The 15,344-nt window shown below is 40.5% G+C and overlaps 1 protein-coding gene across 6 annotated transcripts in view; it reads left to right on the top strand.

Annotated features, from left to right (window-relative positions):
- Nucleotides 1-15,344, top strand: part of ABCC8 (ATP binding cassette subfamily C member 8) — a 64,108-nt gene that overhangs the window by 22,176 nt on the left and 26,588 nt on the right. For all 6 annotated transcript variants that reach the window (XR_011903711.1, XM_072337927.1, XM_072337928.1 and 3 more), the window contains 9 exons: nucleotides 343-505; nucleotides 2,095-2,135; nucleotides 2,475-2,620; nucleotides 6,811-6,913; nucleotides 7,132-7,242; nucleotides 8,954-9,029; nucleotides 9,126-9,231; nucleotides 12,930-12,965; nucleotides 14,193-14,228. Coding sequence is in view for 5 of the 6 variants with exons in the window: in XM_072337927.1 (XP_072194028.1) it covers nucleotides 343-505; nucleotides 2,095-2,135; nucleotides 2,475-2,620; nucleotides 6,811-6,913; nucleotides 7,132-7,242; nucleotides 8,954-9,029; nucleotides 9,126-9,231; nucleotides 12,930-12,965; nucleotides 14,193-14,228 (818 nt within the window). In the remaining variant the exon portion in view is untranslated. The remainder of the gene's footprint in view (nucleotides 1-342; nucleotides 506-2,094; nucleotides 2,136-2,474; nucleotides 2,621-6,810; nucleotides 6,914-7,131; nucleotides 7,243-8,953; nucleotides 9,030-9,125; nucleotides 9,232-12,929; nucleotides 12,966-14,192; nucleotides 14,229-15,344) is intronic.

The raw sequence follows: 15,344 nt of genomic DNA, 5'->3' as shown, positions 1-15,344 counted from the left end.
CTTGGCAGATGAAGTCATGAGAGGGTGCCTTGCAAGTGATCAGAAAGCTTTCAGAAGAGTAAAATTTCAGAACAAGGTATGTGAACTAGGAGTACAAGCCAATTGGCTTTTCATTCAAGCTCTCACCTTTGCAAGGTGAGCTTCACTGTAGGAATCTTGCCTTTGCAAAGAACAACAGGACATCCAAATAAAAAGTGTGCCCATAGAAATAGCAAACAGAAGAGAATGTAGTGAGAATGAGAATGATCACAAGAGGCTGTATACAGTTTTTGTGGTCCTTATGTTTAAGGGCCAGGTGCTTTAATTTTACTCTTGAAGTAAATGTGTATGCCGATGTTGCAGGAGTACTCCAATGAGAGACTGAAGAAGACAAATGAGATGCTTCGAGGCATTAAGCTCCTTAAACTCTATGCTTGGGAACACATCTTTCACAGCAGTGTGGAGGAAACCAGACAAAAAGAAATGACTAGCCTCAAGTCTTTTGCCCTTTATACCTCCATATCTAGTAAGTTTTTTTTCATTCTTAATCCACTCTTCAGCTAAAGGACTATTGCATTATTAGCCGTTAATGAGTTTACTGTTTCTCTGTTGAGATTGTTTAGGTTGCTTTAGGCTCTGATCTCACTTTCTATTTAGTCAGACAGTCCATTTCTTTAAGTAAAATTTTGCTTGTACAGGAAATAAGCCTAAAAGAGAAAGTCAAATCAAAGCTTCATAGCATTTGCTTTTCTGAAGTAAAGCTTTTAAGGGAGAAGCATTTCACAGGCTAGCTCAAGCCAGTCATATTCTTTCCTATAATATAGCATTCAGGTATTAGGCTTTGTTGATGTTTATCTTTTTTTTTTCCCTCCTGCACAATCCAGTGTATCATGTGATAGAAAATGCCTTTGCATTAAAGCTCTAACAGGTAGTCAAGTCATACTGAGGAACACTATTCATATAATCTGTGAGGTATTAGCGAGTTGGAAACTTCAGCAGGAAGTATTCAAAGGCTACAAGCTACCTGTACTAATTCCTTCTAGACTAATAAAGGAGAAACAATTACTTGGGAAAATAACTTCCAGTCTAGGTAGTATCATTTGCTTACATTTGCCCCAGAGATGTGCAGTTGTCTGACTTCTCTGCCAAGTGAGTAGGAGGGAAAGATCTTGATCTCACTGCATTCTGTTGATACTGAGATTTTCATTGACCTACAAGACCAGATTTTCTTTCTGGGGATCCTGAGCTCTCCGTGCTTGTAGGATAGTTCGCATTTCAACAGAAAACACGAATAGATGGTTATTACTACATTGCTAACCCTTATTCGTGCCCCATCTAAAAAAAATCCCTGTTCACAAATGTTGCTTTCTTCTCCCCTTCCATCTGTTTAGTAAACCATAAGTGCTGCGATGCATAAGTAGTTATAGTAAGAGAATCCAGGGCACTGAGACAAAAGCTGTTACAGGACAGGGGAGAATAGGTTCATTGTTTGCATTTTAGGAACTTGAGGCCCATCTGAAACCAAAGCTCTACCATGCTTGGATACTATTAGAACTTCTACCAATCTCCTGAGGACATTCATAATCAAAGTAGGAAGCCTGACAAAACCGGTGTCATTCTGCCTAACCAGATGGCACAAACCACCTAGTTCAACTTTCTGTAGCGTTTGTGTGGAAACACAAGGTCTTGTGCATGTTTCCATCTGAAGTAACCAGCTTCCATAGAAGCCCCAGTGGTATGACCTGCACAGCCTCTCCTGGATCTCCCTTCCTTGCATTGTGAAGCACTCAAGCTGCTTGCTAGACCTCATAACTAGCTCAGTCTTCTTGCAGGTGTCCTGTGCCTGAACTATATGTGAGCTGAGTGCTCTTTAACATCCGTAGATTGCTCATCTCATCTAGATTGCACTGCTGGCTTCTGTATAACTGAAGAGATTAGTTTTGTGGTAACTGGAGAAATAAACTGAAGGTATCTAGAAGAATTCTGTGTATGGAAAATTGCTTATATTTCTTATTTGAAATATGAAAAATATCATTATAAAGCAGCTAGTAGTATCTTAGCATTTACTGTGTCTGAATGGAAATCATCTAAACATTTCTACATTTTCCTTCACAGTCTTCATGAATGCGGCAATACCAATCGCAGCTGTACTTATAGTAAGTATAGACTTCTCTAAGTAATGTTAATTGCAACCACATTTTCAAGTATCAGTGACGTAGAGATGAGGAAGAAGGGGAAGATGCAATCCTGACACTTATTTGCTTTTCCACTGGGAGAGCATGGAAGATGTTCACTTCACATATGTATCCAGAGGCAACAAGAAGTGTGCAGCACTCCTCCAAGCTGTTAAGAGGATATAAATACTGGTATAATGGTGTAATGATATAATGGTTCTTAATAAGAGACAGGAAACAGAATGCTTGTGGAATCTGAAGTCTTTGTGCTTTTTCTTTCTTTATATCTAAATACTGATGATAACGTCTGTATCTTTATAGACATTTGTGGTCCATGCTCATCTGACAAGAAAGGCTGACTTCTCTCCATCTGTGGCATTTGCATCCATCTCCCTGTTTCACATTCTTGTGTCTCCATTGTTCCTGCTCTCCAGTGTGGTTAGATCCACTGTCAAAGCATTAGTAAGGTGAGCCCTGTAAAATGAATACCTTTGCTCCCGCTCCTTGGCCTACAGCTCATTTTGCAATTGTAATTTTAGAAATAGTGCTGTGATTATTTATCAGCTATCACTCTAAGTTGCTTCCTTACCCTGTGCCTTGCATAATGCCCTCAGCTGTAGCATGCAGGCCAAGTTCTTCACTGGTACAATTTGCACAAGCAATGTTTTGTGGTCTGCCATTACTTATTTATTGTATAGGATGGGCTGAGCTGTGTTGGTACCATATGTGACATATATGTGGTCACAAGAAAAGAGGTGAAAACTTACTGAGGCTGTGGTTCTGTCAGTCACCCAATTGATTCCTCCGACATGAAGCATGTGGAAGATGATTGCAGGAGAGCGCATGTTTCAGTGTGTGTCACTTGGGCTTTGCTCTCCCACCACGTCTGCATCTTGGTGGCCTATTACTAGAGCTGGGCTTAAAACAAGCAAACAAAACCAAACCATAACGCTGTGGAAATGGCAATATTAAGTGTGGGAGTAAGCAAATGACAGAAAGTCTACTCTAGACTAGATGAATTTGAACTTCCTAATGAACACGTTAGGTTTAGCACTCAACACCTGAAATAACAACCAGTACTTGAGTCTTTTTCTCAGTAAAACTGATATTCACTAGGAGTTTTTCTTTGATTATCAGCAGCTCTGTGTTTGAAACAACAACAGAAAACTCAGCTCTTAATACTTACCATATTCAGTGTAACTCTGCCCAACTTAAAGACAAGGACAGTTTGGGCTTCTTACTTTATTTTAGTGCTTTGTGATCTCAAATACAGCTGTCTAAAGTCTTGCCTGAGGTACTGGATACCAGCCCTAGCTCAGTGTCTTTGTGCCACTTTGGAGATGGAGACTACAGCAGGAAGGTGAGGTTGCCCTCACTGTATAAAAATTCCCTGACTGTGCAAAGTCACAGCTGTCTCCACTCCCTTAACAAGTGTGAAATCTGAGAGCATCAGCGGCTGGCATGAAATGTTTTGCAGGCACAGTGGTAGCCCCTGGAGCTGTGGCAAATTGTCATGCTAAGAGCACAACCAGCTTATTATCTGGGGACTCATTCTGGTAATAGTCATTTATTTTGATTTGTGGAAGGATTTTTTTTCTTGTCATTGAGTTCTGTGCCTGGTAATGCCACAAATCAGTGCTAAAATGATTAGTGTCAGCAAGTATTACCTGCTAGCCAATAGTTGTTCATGAGTGATTCTTCAGTTATCTTTTCATTGGCAGGCTGTTGCCCGACCATTTATAGCGCGTGACAGGAGTCCCCAGTTAAAACAGTGGAACGAAGTAGACAGGAGTCCTGACTTCCTGGCTGTCTTTATCTTAGTGGTTCACTTAGTGCTACAGAGTGCATTGCTCACTAGCGCTACAGGTGCTGTTATGGATGTGTCTTCTGCATTCCTCAGCAGTCAGTGCGGTTCCTTGGAAGCAAATGCCAGATATTTTCAGCCCATACAAACACATGCTTGATTAAATATCTTAGTAAAACAGATGCTGGAAAGTGGTGTTTGTACTTACTGAGCACAACTAACGTTTACTTGCTATAACTGTGCCTTGCTGTTGCACCTTGCTGCTAGTAAGTAGCTGATCAATAAGATTGGATAAGGGTAATTAACTTAACGAAACTATTACTTAGCTTCCATTAGGCTCAGATATTCTAATTGTGTTTAGCAAGTGTACAAGGCCGCTTGTCTTGCAGAGGCAGAAAGGAACTAGCTGAGTGATGCAGAAGATGATCCAGAAGTAGAACAAGCCTGTAAAATGATATTAAGAATATGTTACTGGCTTTGCATCTTGGGCGCTTCACAGTCCCTGCTTTGTTGATGTTGGGTTGAATCTCTAATGCCTGGTGCTCAAGAATCTCCACAAATGAAGTTGCAAATACATAACTGATGAAAAGATAGTGGCCTAATTGCAAAACATCATTGTGGATTGTCGTTGACACTCGGAACGACTGTGTGATTCACTGCAGTGGTAGAAGAGGTGTTCCACATAAGGATACTGCAAAATTCCCAAGGTGGGGGGCCAGGTTGTTTGCTCCTGGGTGAGAGAGGATTTACAGTCTTTAAATTTTAAGCAGCCAATTGATTCATTTCTTACATGTGAAGTCTTCAGGGACCAAGGAAACGGTGTAGAGTTTTCTATCAGAAAAGGTCAAGTAGCAGGAGTGGCATTATGTATCTTACTGAGCTTAATAGGAAACTGCTTTTTCAGTCAGCTGTGCAAATAACTATGCTTTAATCAATATCTCTAGCATGGGGCTTAAAAATAAGATTCCTGGTGGAGATATTGGAATCCTGGTGAAATTGCTGTGTCAGTTGGAGCTCTGCAGAGAGCATAATTTCTTTATTTTTATTCTTTAAGAGCGTAGAGACACCCTGAAGCATGAGTTGATGCCTCTAACTCACTGCTCTCTGTGAGTTTGCTCACTGCTGTCTGTCACTGTATTTCCCCAATTATTGTCATAGAAGCAGCAATACCAGATTTAAGATAAACATTAGGCAAGTTGCTTGCAGAGAAAAATCTTGGTGTTTAGAATACAACAAACTTGATATAAAACCAGTGAGCAGAGAATACTGTCAAAACTACCCAATAGCTTAAAGGTCTTGTTTGGGTGCATGGGGTGCAAGGATATATCTTCTGTCTTCTCTTACTCACTTCTTTGTCATGGAGAAGATAAGCAGGGGTCTTTTGTGTCTGCTCTTTTCAGTTTCAGAGCAATTACTCAGATGTTAATGTATGTCTGTATGTCTCATCTGCTGCTGAGTCCCAGTTCCATGCAGGTGGTGGCTAGACCATCATTTTGGTTCATTTAAGGACATTTAAAATATTCTGTTTAACATCTGGTTCACTGAATAAATGAGGCAAGGTCATTCCTAGCCCTGTGTGAACATCTAGAGTCAGGCTTCTCGTCTTTTCCTTTGAGGTAATAGACCTTTACATTTAGAAACTGTGAATTACTTATTATTTCTCTTGTCCCATCCCAATTAGTTCCTCTTCCTCTCTTAAATCTCTTAGATTGTAATACCTGTTGTACCCAAATCCACTCACATCTCTCAGTGCTCAGATAGCTGAAGTAATCCAAGTGAGCAGGTTGATAGAAAACCTACAGAACAACTTCTTCACTGGGCACTTCCCAGCTGGGCATCATCTCTGCTTGGAGGACACGTTGCTGACTGTTCAGGGAGTCTGACTTAGGTGATCTCCTAAAGCCTTTGTCCAGTCACCGTTCTGGCACCATCAGAGTATCTCACGAGGCTCTTGGAAGAAACTGAATCTCCTTATGAAGAAAGAATCCCCAGTGGAGGAATGCAAATATATATATGTATTTGCATGCCAACAGGTTGGCACATCTCGTTGTACTGTAGTACAATTAACCTAAGGCAGAATATTGAGATCAGTAGTTTCAGTTGCCCCCTGTAGATATATTTTAAGAACTTAAAGCCTTCTTGTGCCTTATGATTTTGGATACTAATTGTTGACTTATTTCCAGCCCCTTTACCATTAAGTTCAGAGTTCAATCTGCGAAGTCAAAACATATAATTTCCTTGTTCGTAAGTAGGTTAGACATAAATTTTACAGTCAGACAAAGAGATAAAAATGGTGTCATGACCAGTTAAATGTCATAATAAAGGCACACTCTCTCTTAGCTAATTAAAAAACTGCTTGGGAAAAGTTTCTGCGTTATTCTACATCTCACCTGCTGAACACTCTTCTCTGAAATTATACTCCTTCGTGTTACCCCATGCTGTGCAGATTTCATGATTCCTAGTGTTTGTCTGGAAGAACTGTTTGTGCAGCGCTTTAGTAATGCAAATGACAAGTTACATCAGCAAGAGTCTTCAACACCAGCTACTACTGGGACTGGTCTCGAGCACGAGTGCCTGAAAAAATCTTGTGTAACCTCTCTGGTGGCAGTGGAAATTGAAAGGCCTGAGAAGCCTCTGCAGAAACCACTAGAAAGTCATAGCTCTTCTAAAACAATCGAGCACATCTTCTCAGCATGGGTGCAGTAATGTCTCACTGCGTGTTTTCATAGGCCTGTAACAAAATGAAAGCAAACCATGCAACAGGCAGTGATTGAAGTGCTAGAAGGGGTGCTCATTGCAGTGAACAAAAGTGCTGTATTCTGGTTCAAGCTGTAATTCTGTTTTTCCTTTCAGCGTTCAGAAACTGAGTGAATTCCTGTCAAGCGATGAGATCGAGGAACATGACAAATGTCCAGAGCTAAGAAGTGCAGATGCTCAGAGCAAATATCAGGCAGTGGTGAGTAATAATGTTTAATTGCAGGTGAAATTACTAGGGTGACTTCTACCCAGAGGAAATTTTTTGCTTTTCTATCTCCTACTGGTTATTACTGCAGTTATAAAAGCTTGAGAATTCAGCACCCTCTTACAGGTGGCAACATGCTTGCTTGTGCTTAGGATGCTTTGCTGGTGCCGCCACCAATTCCTGTTATTTCTGCCTTTCTGTTTATTTCACAGCCACTCAAGGTGGTTAACCGCAAGAGGCCTGCCAGGGAGGATTGGAATAATTACACCACTCATACAAGAAGACCAATTCACATCACAGAAGCGGATGATTTTTGTGTAAAGGTGATATGAAGGTCACTGTAATAACACTGTTACTATAGCACATGAATAGTAGTTTTTGTATTCCAGTACGAGTTTCAAGTTCAAGATCTTCTGCAGATCAGTCTTTGATCTGAAGCTGTCAGATGCTTGCACTTGTACCACAGATTAACCTCCACCTTTCTTTTTTTATACCTTTCCATTTTAACCATTGCCTACTGACCTTTATATTGTGATTGTGTATTTCCTTCTGAATTTCACTCAGAAATTTCTGTTTGTGATATTTAACGTCCTCTTTTCATTACAAGACTTTGTCTCTTCTTTGAAGGTAAATTAAAATTGCTCATACCAGTTGGAAGACTGATGCTCTTGATCAGCTATAGAAATGACCAGAATTAATAGAAATCCCGATGGTTGTTACAGTGTTAATACTGTTTGTTTAAGAAGTTGGCTCTTGCATTTGCATTTCTGTCACAAGAGAATGAGTAATTTTGGTTTAGTGGGACTAAGTATAATAATTGTTCAGTGCTTTCAGGGTTTTCTGGAGGCTGTTGTCTTGACATCCTGCTTTAGTGCAGGAATATTGGGGGTGGGGAGGGAGGGGATAATTAGATCAGATCAGCCTGGACTGATGAGAAAGGAGTGGGGCAGAGCGGTGAGCTCTGTGAGAAACAATTTTAAGATCTTGTATGGAAGGTGAGGGCCATCCATAATCTTTGGCTCCATCTGCTGTCATCGTTGTCACAGGCTGCACTCTGGGGTCAGGGAACTTCTGCAGCAAGTGCTTTCTGCAGCTCATTGCTCAAGAAAAAGGGGACTTTTTTTGAGAGAGGGCTCTGTGCCTGTTTTTGTTCATCTAGAGGGAGGAGAACTGTGTCTTCTTTTGCCCGTTTTTCAGGTTGTTTTCCAAGATGATACAGCCATTAAGGCTTTCTCTCCAGCGGAAATAAAATTTGAGGGTAGGGTAGAAGTGCCCCATTTCACACTTCTCTTGGATCAAAAAAGTTGTACCTTACATTGCTGGAAGGCTCTGGGAGCTTCAGTGCTTCTGAAAAGTGACAGAAGAGAATCCCTTAAAAGTATAGAGCTGTAAAATTGTCTCCTCTTTCCTGTTTTTCACAGCAGTATCAAGTGGAAATCTCCAGTTAGGATCCTGAATGCAGTTGTTTCTTGTTTTTTGTCTGTTTAAATGAAAAGGTTGTATCTAACAAAGCCCAGATTATCTGAGAATCATATAAAAAACAAAAAAAGGAAACAATGTCAGAAATGTAAAGGCAGCAACATCTAATTTCTGAGGACAGTCCTACAGCTCCTCCGAATTTGGAATGTATAACTGCAGTATATGCTGCAATGTGTCCAGGCTGACATTCAGTGCTCTGCAGAGAGCAAGCCATGACCCTCGATGAAACTTAGTCACGTTGGAATCATTTCACTTATTTTGTATGCTCGTCTTGCAAATAACAAAACAAACCCTATTAAGAAACTTTGTTTTCCTCTTGGGAATTTTCCATGATTATCTTACTGTTGTGCTTGCTTGAATTCACAGATTGTAGCACAAGAGAATACGGGCCTGTAGAAAATCAGTCACTTGAAAATCTGTTTCCTGTGTTGAGAAAAAGCTAACTCTGATGTGGTACTCAGAGTAATGAAACTGATTGCAGTGTCTCTTTGTTGAGAATAGAAATGAGTCCTAAAGCTGTTTTTTTCCTTCTTATTCTGCTTCGCCTTGGTATAGATCACAAATGGATTCTTCACTTGGACACCTGAAGGTCCTCCAGCATTGTCCAACATTGATATCCGAATCCCTCAAGGTACAAAGTGAATCCAGTTTACAGAATAAGATGATGTTCTGTGGGCATTTGGAAAATTGGAAGCATTATATGCTGCCCTCCTGCCTTCTCTTGCAGGTCAGCTAACGATGATTGTAGGACAGGTTGGCTGTGGTAAGTCGTCTCTCTTGTTGGCCATACTTGGTGAGATGCAGAAGATCTCTGGCACCGTATCCTGGAGCAGGTAGTACTATTTAAAAAATCGAACTTGAGTTGAATAGTGATGCACAAAAGACCAACATTTGTCCTGGGAGTTTGCTTGTGGAGTCAAGGATTTTGTAGCTGTGCAGTCAAGAGGAAAAACTTTGCCCTAATGGCAGGTGAGCACTTCAGAAAGAACCCCTAGCTGGGATGAATCATCATAGAATCATCATTAACATAGAATGGTTTGGGTTGGAAGGGACCTTTAAGATCAACTACTTCCAACCTGCTGCTATAAGCAGGGATACCTCCCACTAGATCAGGTTCCTCAAAGCCCCATCAGCCATCCCTATCCACTGCGAAATAGGTGGGCATTCTGCACTCCAGCAATGTTAGCAACATTACACTTTTTAATTAGAAGCGATCAGCTGAAATGTTGTTCTGCTACAGAATGGCATTTGTACCTTAAGGCCTGAGCCTGGGGACTTTGTATAGTACTGTAGAGAGATAACAGCTCACCAGGAGAGGTCTTTGGCTGTGCTTTTAGATGTGTGCTCCACTGTAGCACAGGTTTAGTGCTTGAGAAATTCAGGATGTTTTTATCAGTGACAGTGACCTCAGGGTAGTCCCCAGTTGTATCCTGCTTATGTACTGGTTGATTTGACAAGAGGAAGATAGTCATGGCTTTCTTTCCCAACACAGCAGCTGTGCTCCAGCAGCCAGATACAGACTGTCCTAGACAGTCTGTATAGTTCTAGTTCTTCTGACTTTTGCTTTGACCGTGAAAGGAGGAAACAGTGCTGCTACAGCCCAACAGCTGTGCTGCCAGAGCTTGGTCTTTTAACCCTTCCACTAAATGACAGATTGTATTATGTACTGCAACTCCTAAATATATTTTTTAATAATTGGTGCCATCTTTGGTTCATAATGTGACCATTGTGTGTGAACATTTTTGGCTTGTTTATATGAGACTGTTTACTAGATTTCCTAGTAACACAGACTACACTTTGCCTTTAGAGATGCAATTATTTGTAGGTAAACATTGACAAACTGCTGAGAGATCTGCAGTTTATAGCTAACCTGCTGTTATTGGTAGGTAAAGCTTGATGAGCTGCAGGAGAATGGAAAGAAATCATTTCATTTCCAACTGAATGGGAACGATTCAGTTGGAATTGAGTTGCAGTGCACCCTTAAGTCAATGTGATTGACAGTTGGTTATTGTTACTTAATGGTTTCTGCACCGATTTTTGTGAAAGCGTTCTCACAAATTCCTTGACTGTTTGTAAAGATGTTATTTATATCTCGCCTTTGTGCTTATGTCAGTCACACTGCTCAGAACTGCCTATCCCTTGGTAGTACAAGGAGGAAGATTCCCTGCTTTATAGCTGTGGAAAATGAAATGGAGGAAAGGTGACCCTTTTGACTTGTGAGGGTGTAAAGAACAGGAGCCAAAGTTTCAGAATATCCTTTAATGCAAATGTTCCCAGAGTGCAGCTAGGAACAGCCTTATTGAGTGGAATAATTACATTTCAGCAAGGCTGCAATTTTTTGTGTATGGTGTAACATGATTAAGAAGAGTGATTTGAATGTCGGATACTAAGCTAAAGCAGAGGACATGATGGTTCTGACTAGACTGTGCTTTTAAATAGCACTTGTTATGAAGTACATACTTCTAAACAGCATAAAGGTCAGAATGTGTTTTCATACCTTCTACATGTGTCAAAGTATCACAAGGTAAAATTCAGTTGTTATCACATTAGCTCGGCCATCTGTCCAACAAGCATGAAGGGTCTTGCAGCTGAAACAATCTTAGCACTGTAACTGCTGGCAACACTGGCACAGGTTATTTTTTCATGTCACCTTTCAGAGCTGCAGTCGTGTGCAGTGGTAAAATCGGATTGATGGATGTAGTTGGTATCGGCTGCACACCTGTCTGCTCCCTTAATTTGATAAGAAAACATTAATGCCTGACCAGGTGCGTGCCATATTATCACAGATGCAAGGAGAGTGATCTAATCAAGTAATCACCAGGCTGTGTAGTCTTAGCTGAAGCAACAGTGTGTCACTAAAATTGTTAAGATCCTTGTTACAGTTCTTTCATTGGGATGAAACAAACAGTGAGCTACAGTGATTCATGTTACAGAACAGTCCTACATTATTTCATTCCAAATTTCTGTCCCCTTCCTTTCCCCCAAGGTTGTAGCAATGGATGTGAAGGATATACCCTGCTGACTGTCACTCAGTGCTCAGGAAATCTGTGTTCTATTCCTGGCCCTTCCCTTGGTCTAATGGATAACCTTGTACAAATCAGTTCCCTCCTCTGAGATTCCGTGCTCTATTGACAGTATATCAGGATTAACAGTATATCAGCTTTATTTGCTTCCTATAAAATGGTTTATTTCAAAACCTTCAAGTGTAGTAACTTGTTACTGGAATAGGAATTAGCTAATTGGACGTGAGCATTGGCTCGTTTTGTATTTTACTTTGTTATTTGTGTTGCATTGCATGCCTGGAAGATCCAACTCAGATTACTGCCCATTTTCCAAAGCAGGCTGAGAACATGTGTGGCATGAATATATTATAGTGTGCTTAGAGATTTTATAAAAATAGAGAAGACATTATTGAGTTCTGAACAGATGGCAAATAGTATTGATTTGACTGGCTATTGAGTGAAAAATAGCGTACCCCATGCTGGTCTCTTCTGGGCAGTATCTCACTTAGAGAAGTACCAGTCCACTTCCTGGGAGCAGCCTGTAGGATCTTTTTGGTAAAAGGAATGATGGACCTAAATGAGAAATACTTTGCTCTGTGTTACCTCATTTGTTCCTCATGTGAATCTTGTGAGGGAGGTGGTGGCTTCATGAAGGTTGTTCACAGCGGCTTTCTCCCTTCTGTACTCAATATGGAGCTGTCTTGTTGTTTTCATCGCATGACAGCGCAGGTGTGATTTTGATGCCTAAAAAGCACATAGATTTTTATGAATACGTTGCAACTTTCAGAAATGCCCAGGCACTTAATTTCATTGTATGTAACTTTGTTCAGAATAAGGTACCAGTGCTAGCTCTCTCAGATTCCACAGTAGATTGAATTCAGATACAGTCATTTTTTCCTACGTATTAATTTTTCTAAGAGTTTTTCAAGCCAGCCCTTTAAACTGCAGCAGTAAGTATGGTCAGCCATTCTGTCACACAGCCCTGCCCTCTCTGTGAGCATCTTTGCATGTGCTCAGAAATCACAAAGCTGTTCATCCCTCAGACCTGCCCACGGTTGTTTCTACAGAGGCATCCCCAAGGTAGCGCTGCTGCAGAATGCAGCGCAACTCAAGCTGTCTGCAGGTGGGATTTTGTTTTCAAACCGACCTGCAAAGGTGCATTTCCTGTCATGGAAAAATACGGTATCACAAATTATCTGATTGTTTTCACTGAAAATGTAGTCTACTGAGTGGGTCTCTGCTCTCATCACACTACGGCTTCTTGGTTCTGGTGGCACCTCCGGGAAAGAATGGAGGTGAACTCACTTGTCGAATTAAATGTTTATAAGGAAAAAACAAAAAAAGGTGCCAATTTTTTTGACCGCTGAAATCAAGTCAGTTTGTGCAGAAGGAGCAGATGTTGCACTGCAGCTCTGTGATAAATACTGTTTGCAGTGTGTGCACTAAATGGAATTTAATAGCTTTTCTTTCTGGGGCAGATTGCCTGTACTTACTTAAGTAAACAATTTTGCTTTCTGTTTGTGATGCAGCTGTACTTCTGACAGCGAGATGGGGGAAGATATCAGGTATGGTATCACATATGAGGGTTGGTTTTCTGATTAAGTCTGTCAAAATAGGAGGAACCAAAGATACCTAAAATCTCACCTCAGATTTTCTGAGCCAGGATTCTGAAAATCAGTGAAACTTTCATTGCTTTACAGTGCAGCTTTTTAAACCACCAATATGACTCATGAAAATAGGAGCTGGATTTCTTTGGTGAAAATGTTACCGATTGGCATTTCTGAAAATCATATCCAAACTTTTCTGCATGTTTTTGAAAATCTCACTCTGGGTAAATCAGGTGACTTCCTAAAGCTGCACTTGAAAATATAGTATCAAGTATTGCTTTAAAGGTTTTATTTACTAAAGTAATTTCTCCTCTTCACCCTTCTCTTCATTGTTTCATCCTGTCCTGAGTTCATTTTCACATTAGCATTCCTCAGGCATGCACAAATTGAGAAGTGTGAGGAGCTGCAGATCAGTCCACTTGTTGGCAAGGGATACTTAGATGGCAGCTATTTCTACCTGATTAACAAAGCTCAGCTTATATTTTGGGAATACTTAGCAATTTATTAGAAAGCAAATGCTTTGATGGTTTTCTGTCTTTTTCACCTTGTGCACAAACCTAAACCTCATAAAGGTAAAGGATAGTTGGCAATCTTGTAGCTCTTTCTGCATAAGAGAGACAAGAGTTTTGGGGGCAAATAAAAGTGAAGCCATTTGGGTACAAAAGAAATATGATCAGATTTAGCCATTCACATGTTTGAAACTGTTGAAGAGGTACAACCAAGTAAGGTCACGCACAAAGCTGTGCTAAGTACATATAAAAAACATGAAAGGTTATATGAAGCGATTGCCTACTTTATCATTGATTATGTGAGTCACTGCCATGCTGGTAATAAACTGTAGGAATGAGTGCAGTGGCTTTGTTGCACTAGCATCTCATTGGGTACTTCTGGTGCTCTCAGAACAGAGGTGGGTCTTGGTGGGCTGGTTTTTTTGAGCTAAAACTGTGTGAGATCTTGAGCATTTGCTCACAGGTGTTGAACGCTTCATGCAGCATTGTTTAACACTTGTCAAAACTGGAGCTTTAACCGTACCAGTTTTAGGTCTGTACAACTCTAGCATAGTTAAGAGCATACTTATATTGTTGTGTTTTCACTTATAGCGTGGGGGTAGCAGTCTAAGGCATTTTTGTGTTGTCTAAAATTATTGAATTGAAAATAATAACAGTCTGTATTTGTTTCCTGCAGCCCAGAGAAAGAATCTCCTGTTGAGATGGAATTCAGGTACGGCACTTTAAGAACTTGATGGCGATAGTCCTCAGAAGTGATTCCTTTTAGTGAATTGTTCTTCTTTAGAAGCCAAACATCTCTGTACGTAACCACCACACTACTAGCAATGACCCATGCCATTCAATAATGGCAGGTGTTCAACATCAAAATGTTTTGTATCCAAGCATCAGGCTGAAAATAATGGAAGCACATTTTCTTGTTTATGTAGATGCAACAATAACATAGGAACAGGGCACGTTTTGCTCATGTCTGGAGGATGCTCAGGTTTGAGTTAGTGGTAGAAATTCAAGGATTGTGCAAAATAACCGTGATAAAATTGTAGTCATCAGACCAAGGCACACACAGAAGAAACTTCTACTGCGTAATATTTTCTCTTCCATTATAATTCAGTTTAACTTCCATTATAGCTGCATGTTTTTTTTTTCCTTTAAAAATCACCAGCATTTAAAAGTTGTCGATGTTTGCTAGAGCACAGATTCATTCATGGATGTCCGCTAACTAATCTCATTTTCTGTTCTGAGCCTACTGGACTTACCAAGACGGCGTGTGAGGGTAGATCAGTAGCTTCAGATGGTCTTGACAGCGTTGTCTCTGTTGCTACATTAATGAAGAGAGTTCATCTCATGAAAAATGTCCTCTCCGGGGTGATCAGGGAAGGTTTCCCTGATTATTCTAGAGTTGGGTTTTGCTGTTTGCACCCTTGTGATCATTTAGAGGCTACTCTCAGTATATCATGTGTTATCTGAGGAGAAATGTTACATTCCACTGATGACAATACATTTGTTTATGCAGATCAGAGGTAGGAGGCAATTACTTCCACCTACAAAAACAAATCCCTTCCATGTCTTTGTCTGTTGGGCTGTTTGTTGACGTTAAGTCTTCTAAGCATGAAATATTAGGTAGATTCGAGGCAGCTTTTCAGAGAAAAAATGTTGCATGCTCCATTTCAGAATATTTTGTTCTCTGAATTTGTGCCTCTGTTTATCTCAGAGTTTCATTAAGTTGTTTTTTTTTTACTGTCTGCTCACTGTGAGAAGCACTGAAGTCACGCTGTACAGTCAAGCTCCCCTCTCATGTGAAAAGCATGATCTGCCTTGATGTGTCATCCTA

The sequence above is a fragment of the Excalfactoria chinensis genome, chromosome 5 (assembly GCF_039878825.1).
Source record: "Excalfactoria chinensis isolate bCotChi1 chromosome 5, bCotChi1.hap2, whole genome shotgun sequence".
Lineage (NCBI taxonomy): Eukaryota > Metazoa > Chordata > Aves > Galliformes > Phasianidae > Excalfactoria > Excalfactoria chinensis.
The sequence above is the reverse complement of the archived record's forward strand: the minus strand, read 5'-3'. Positions and strand labels throughout refer to the sequence as shown.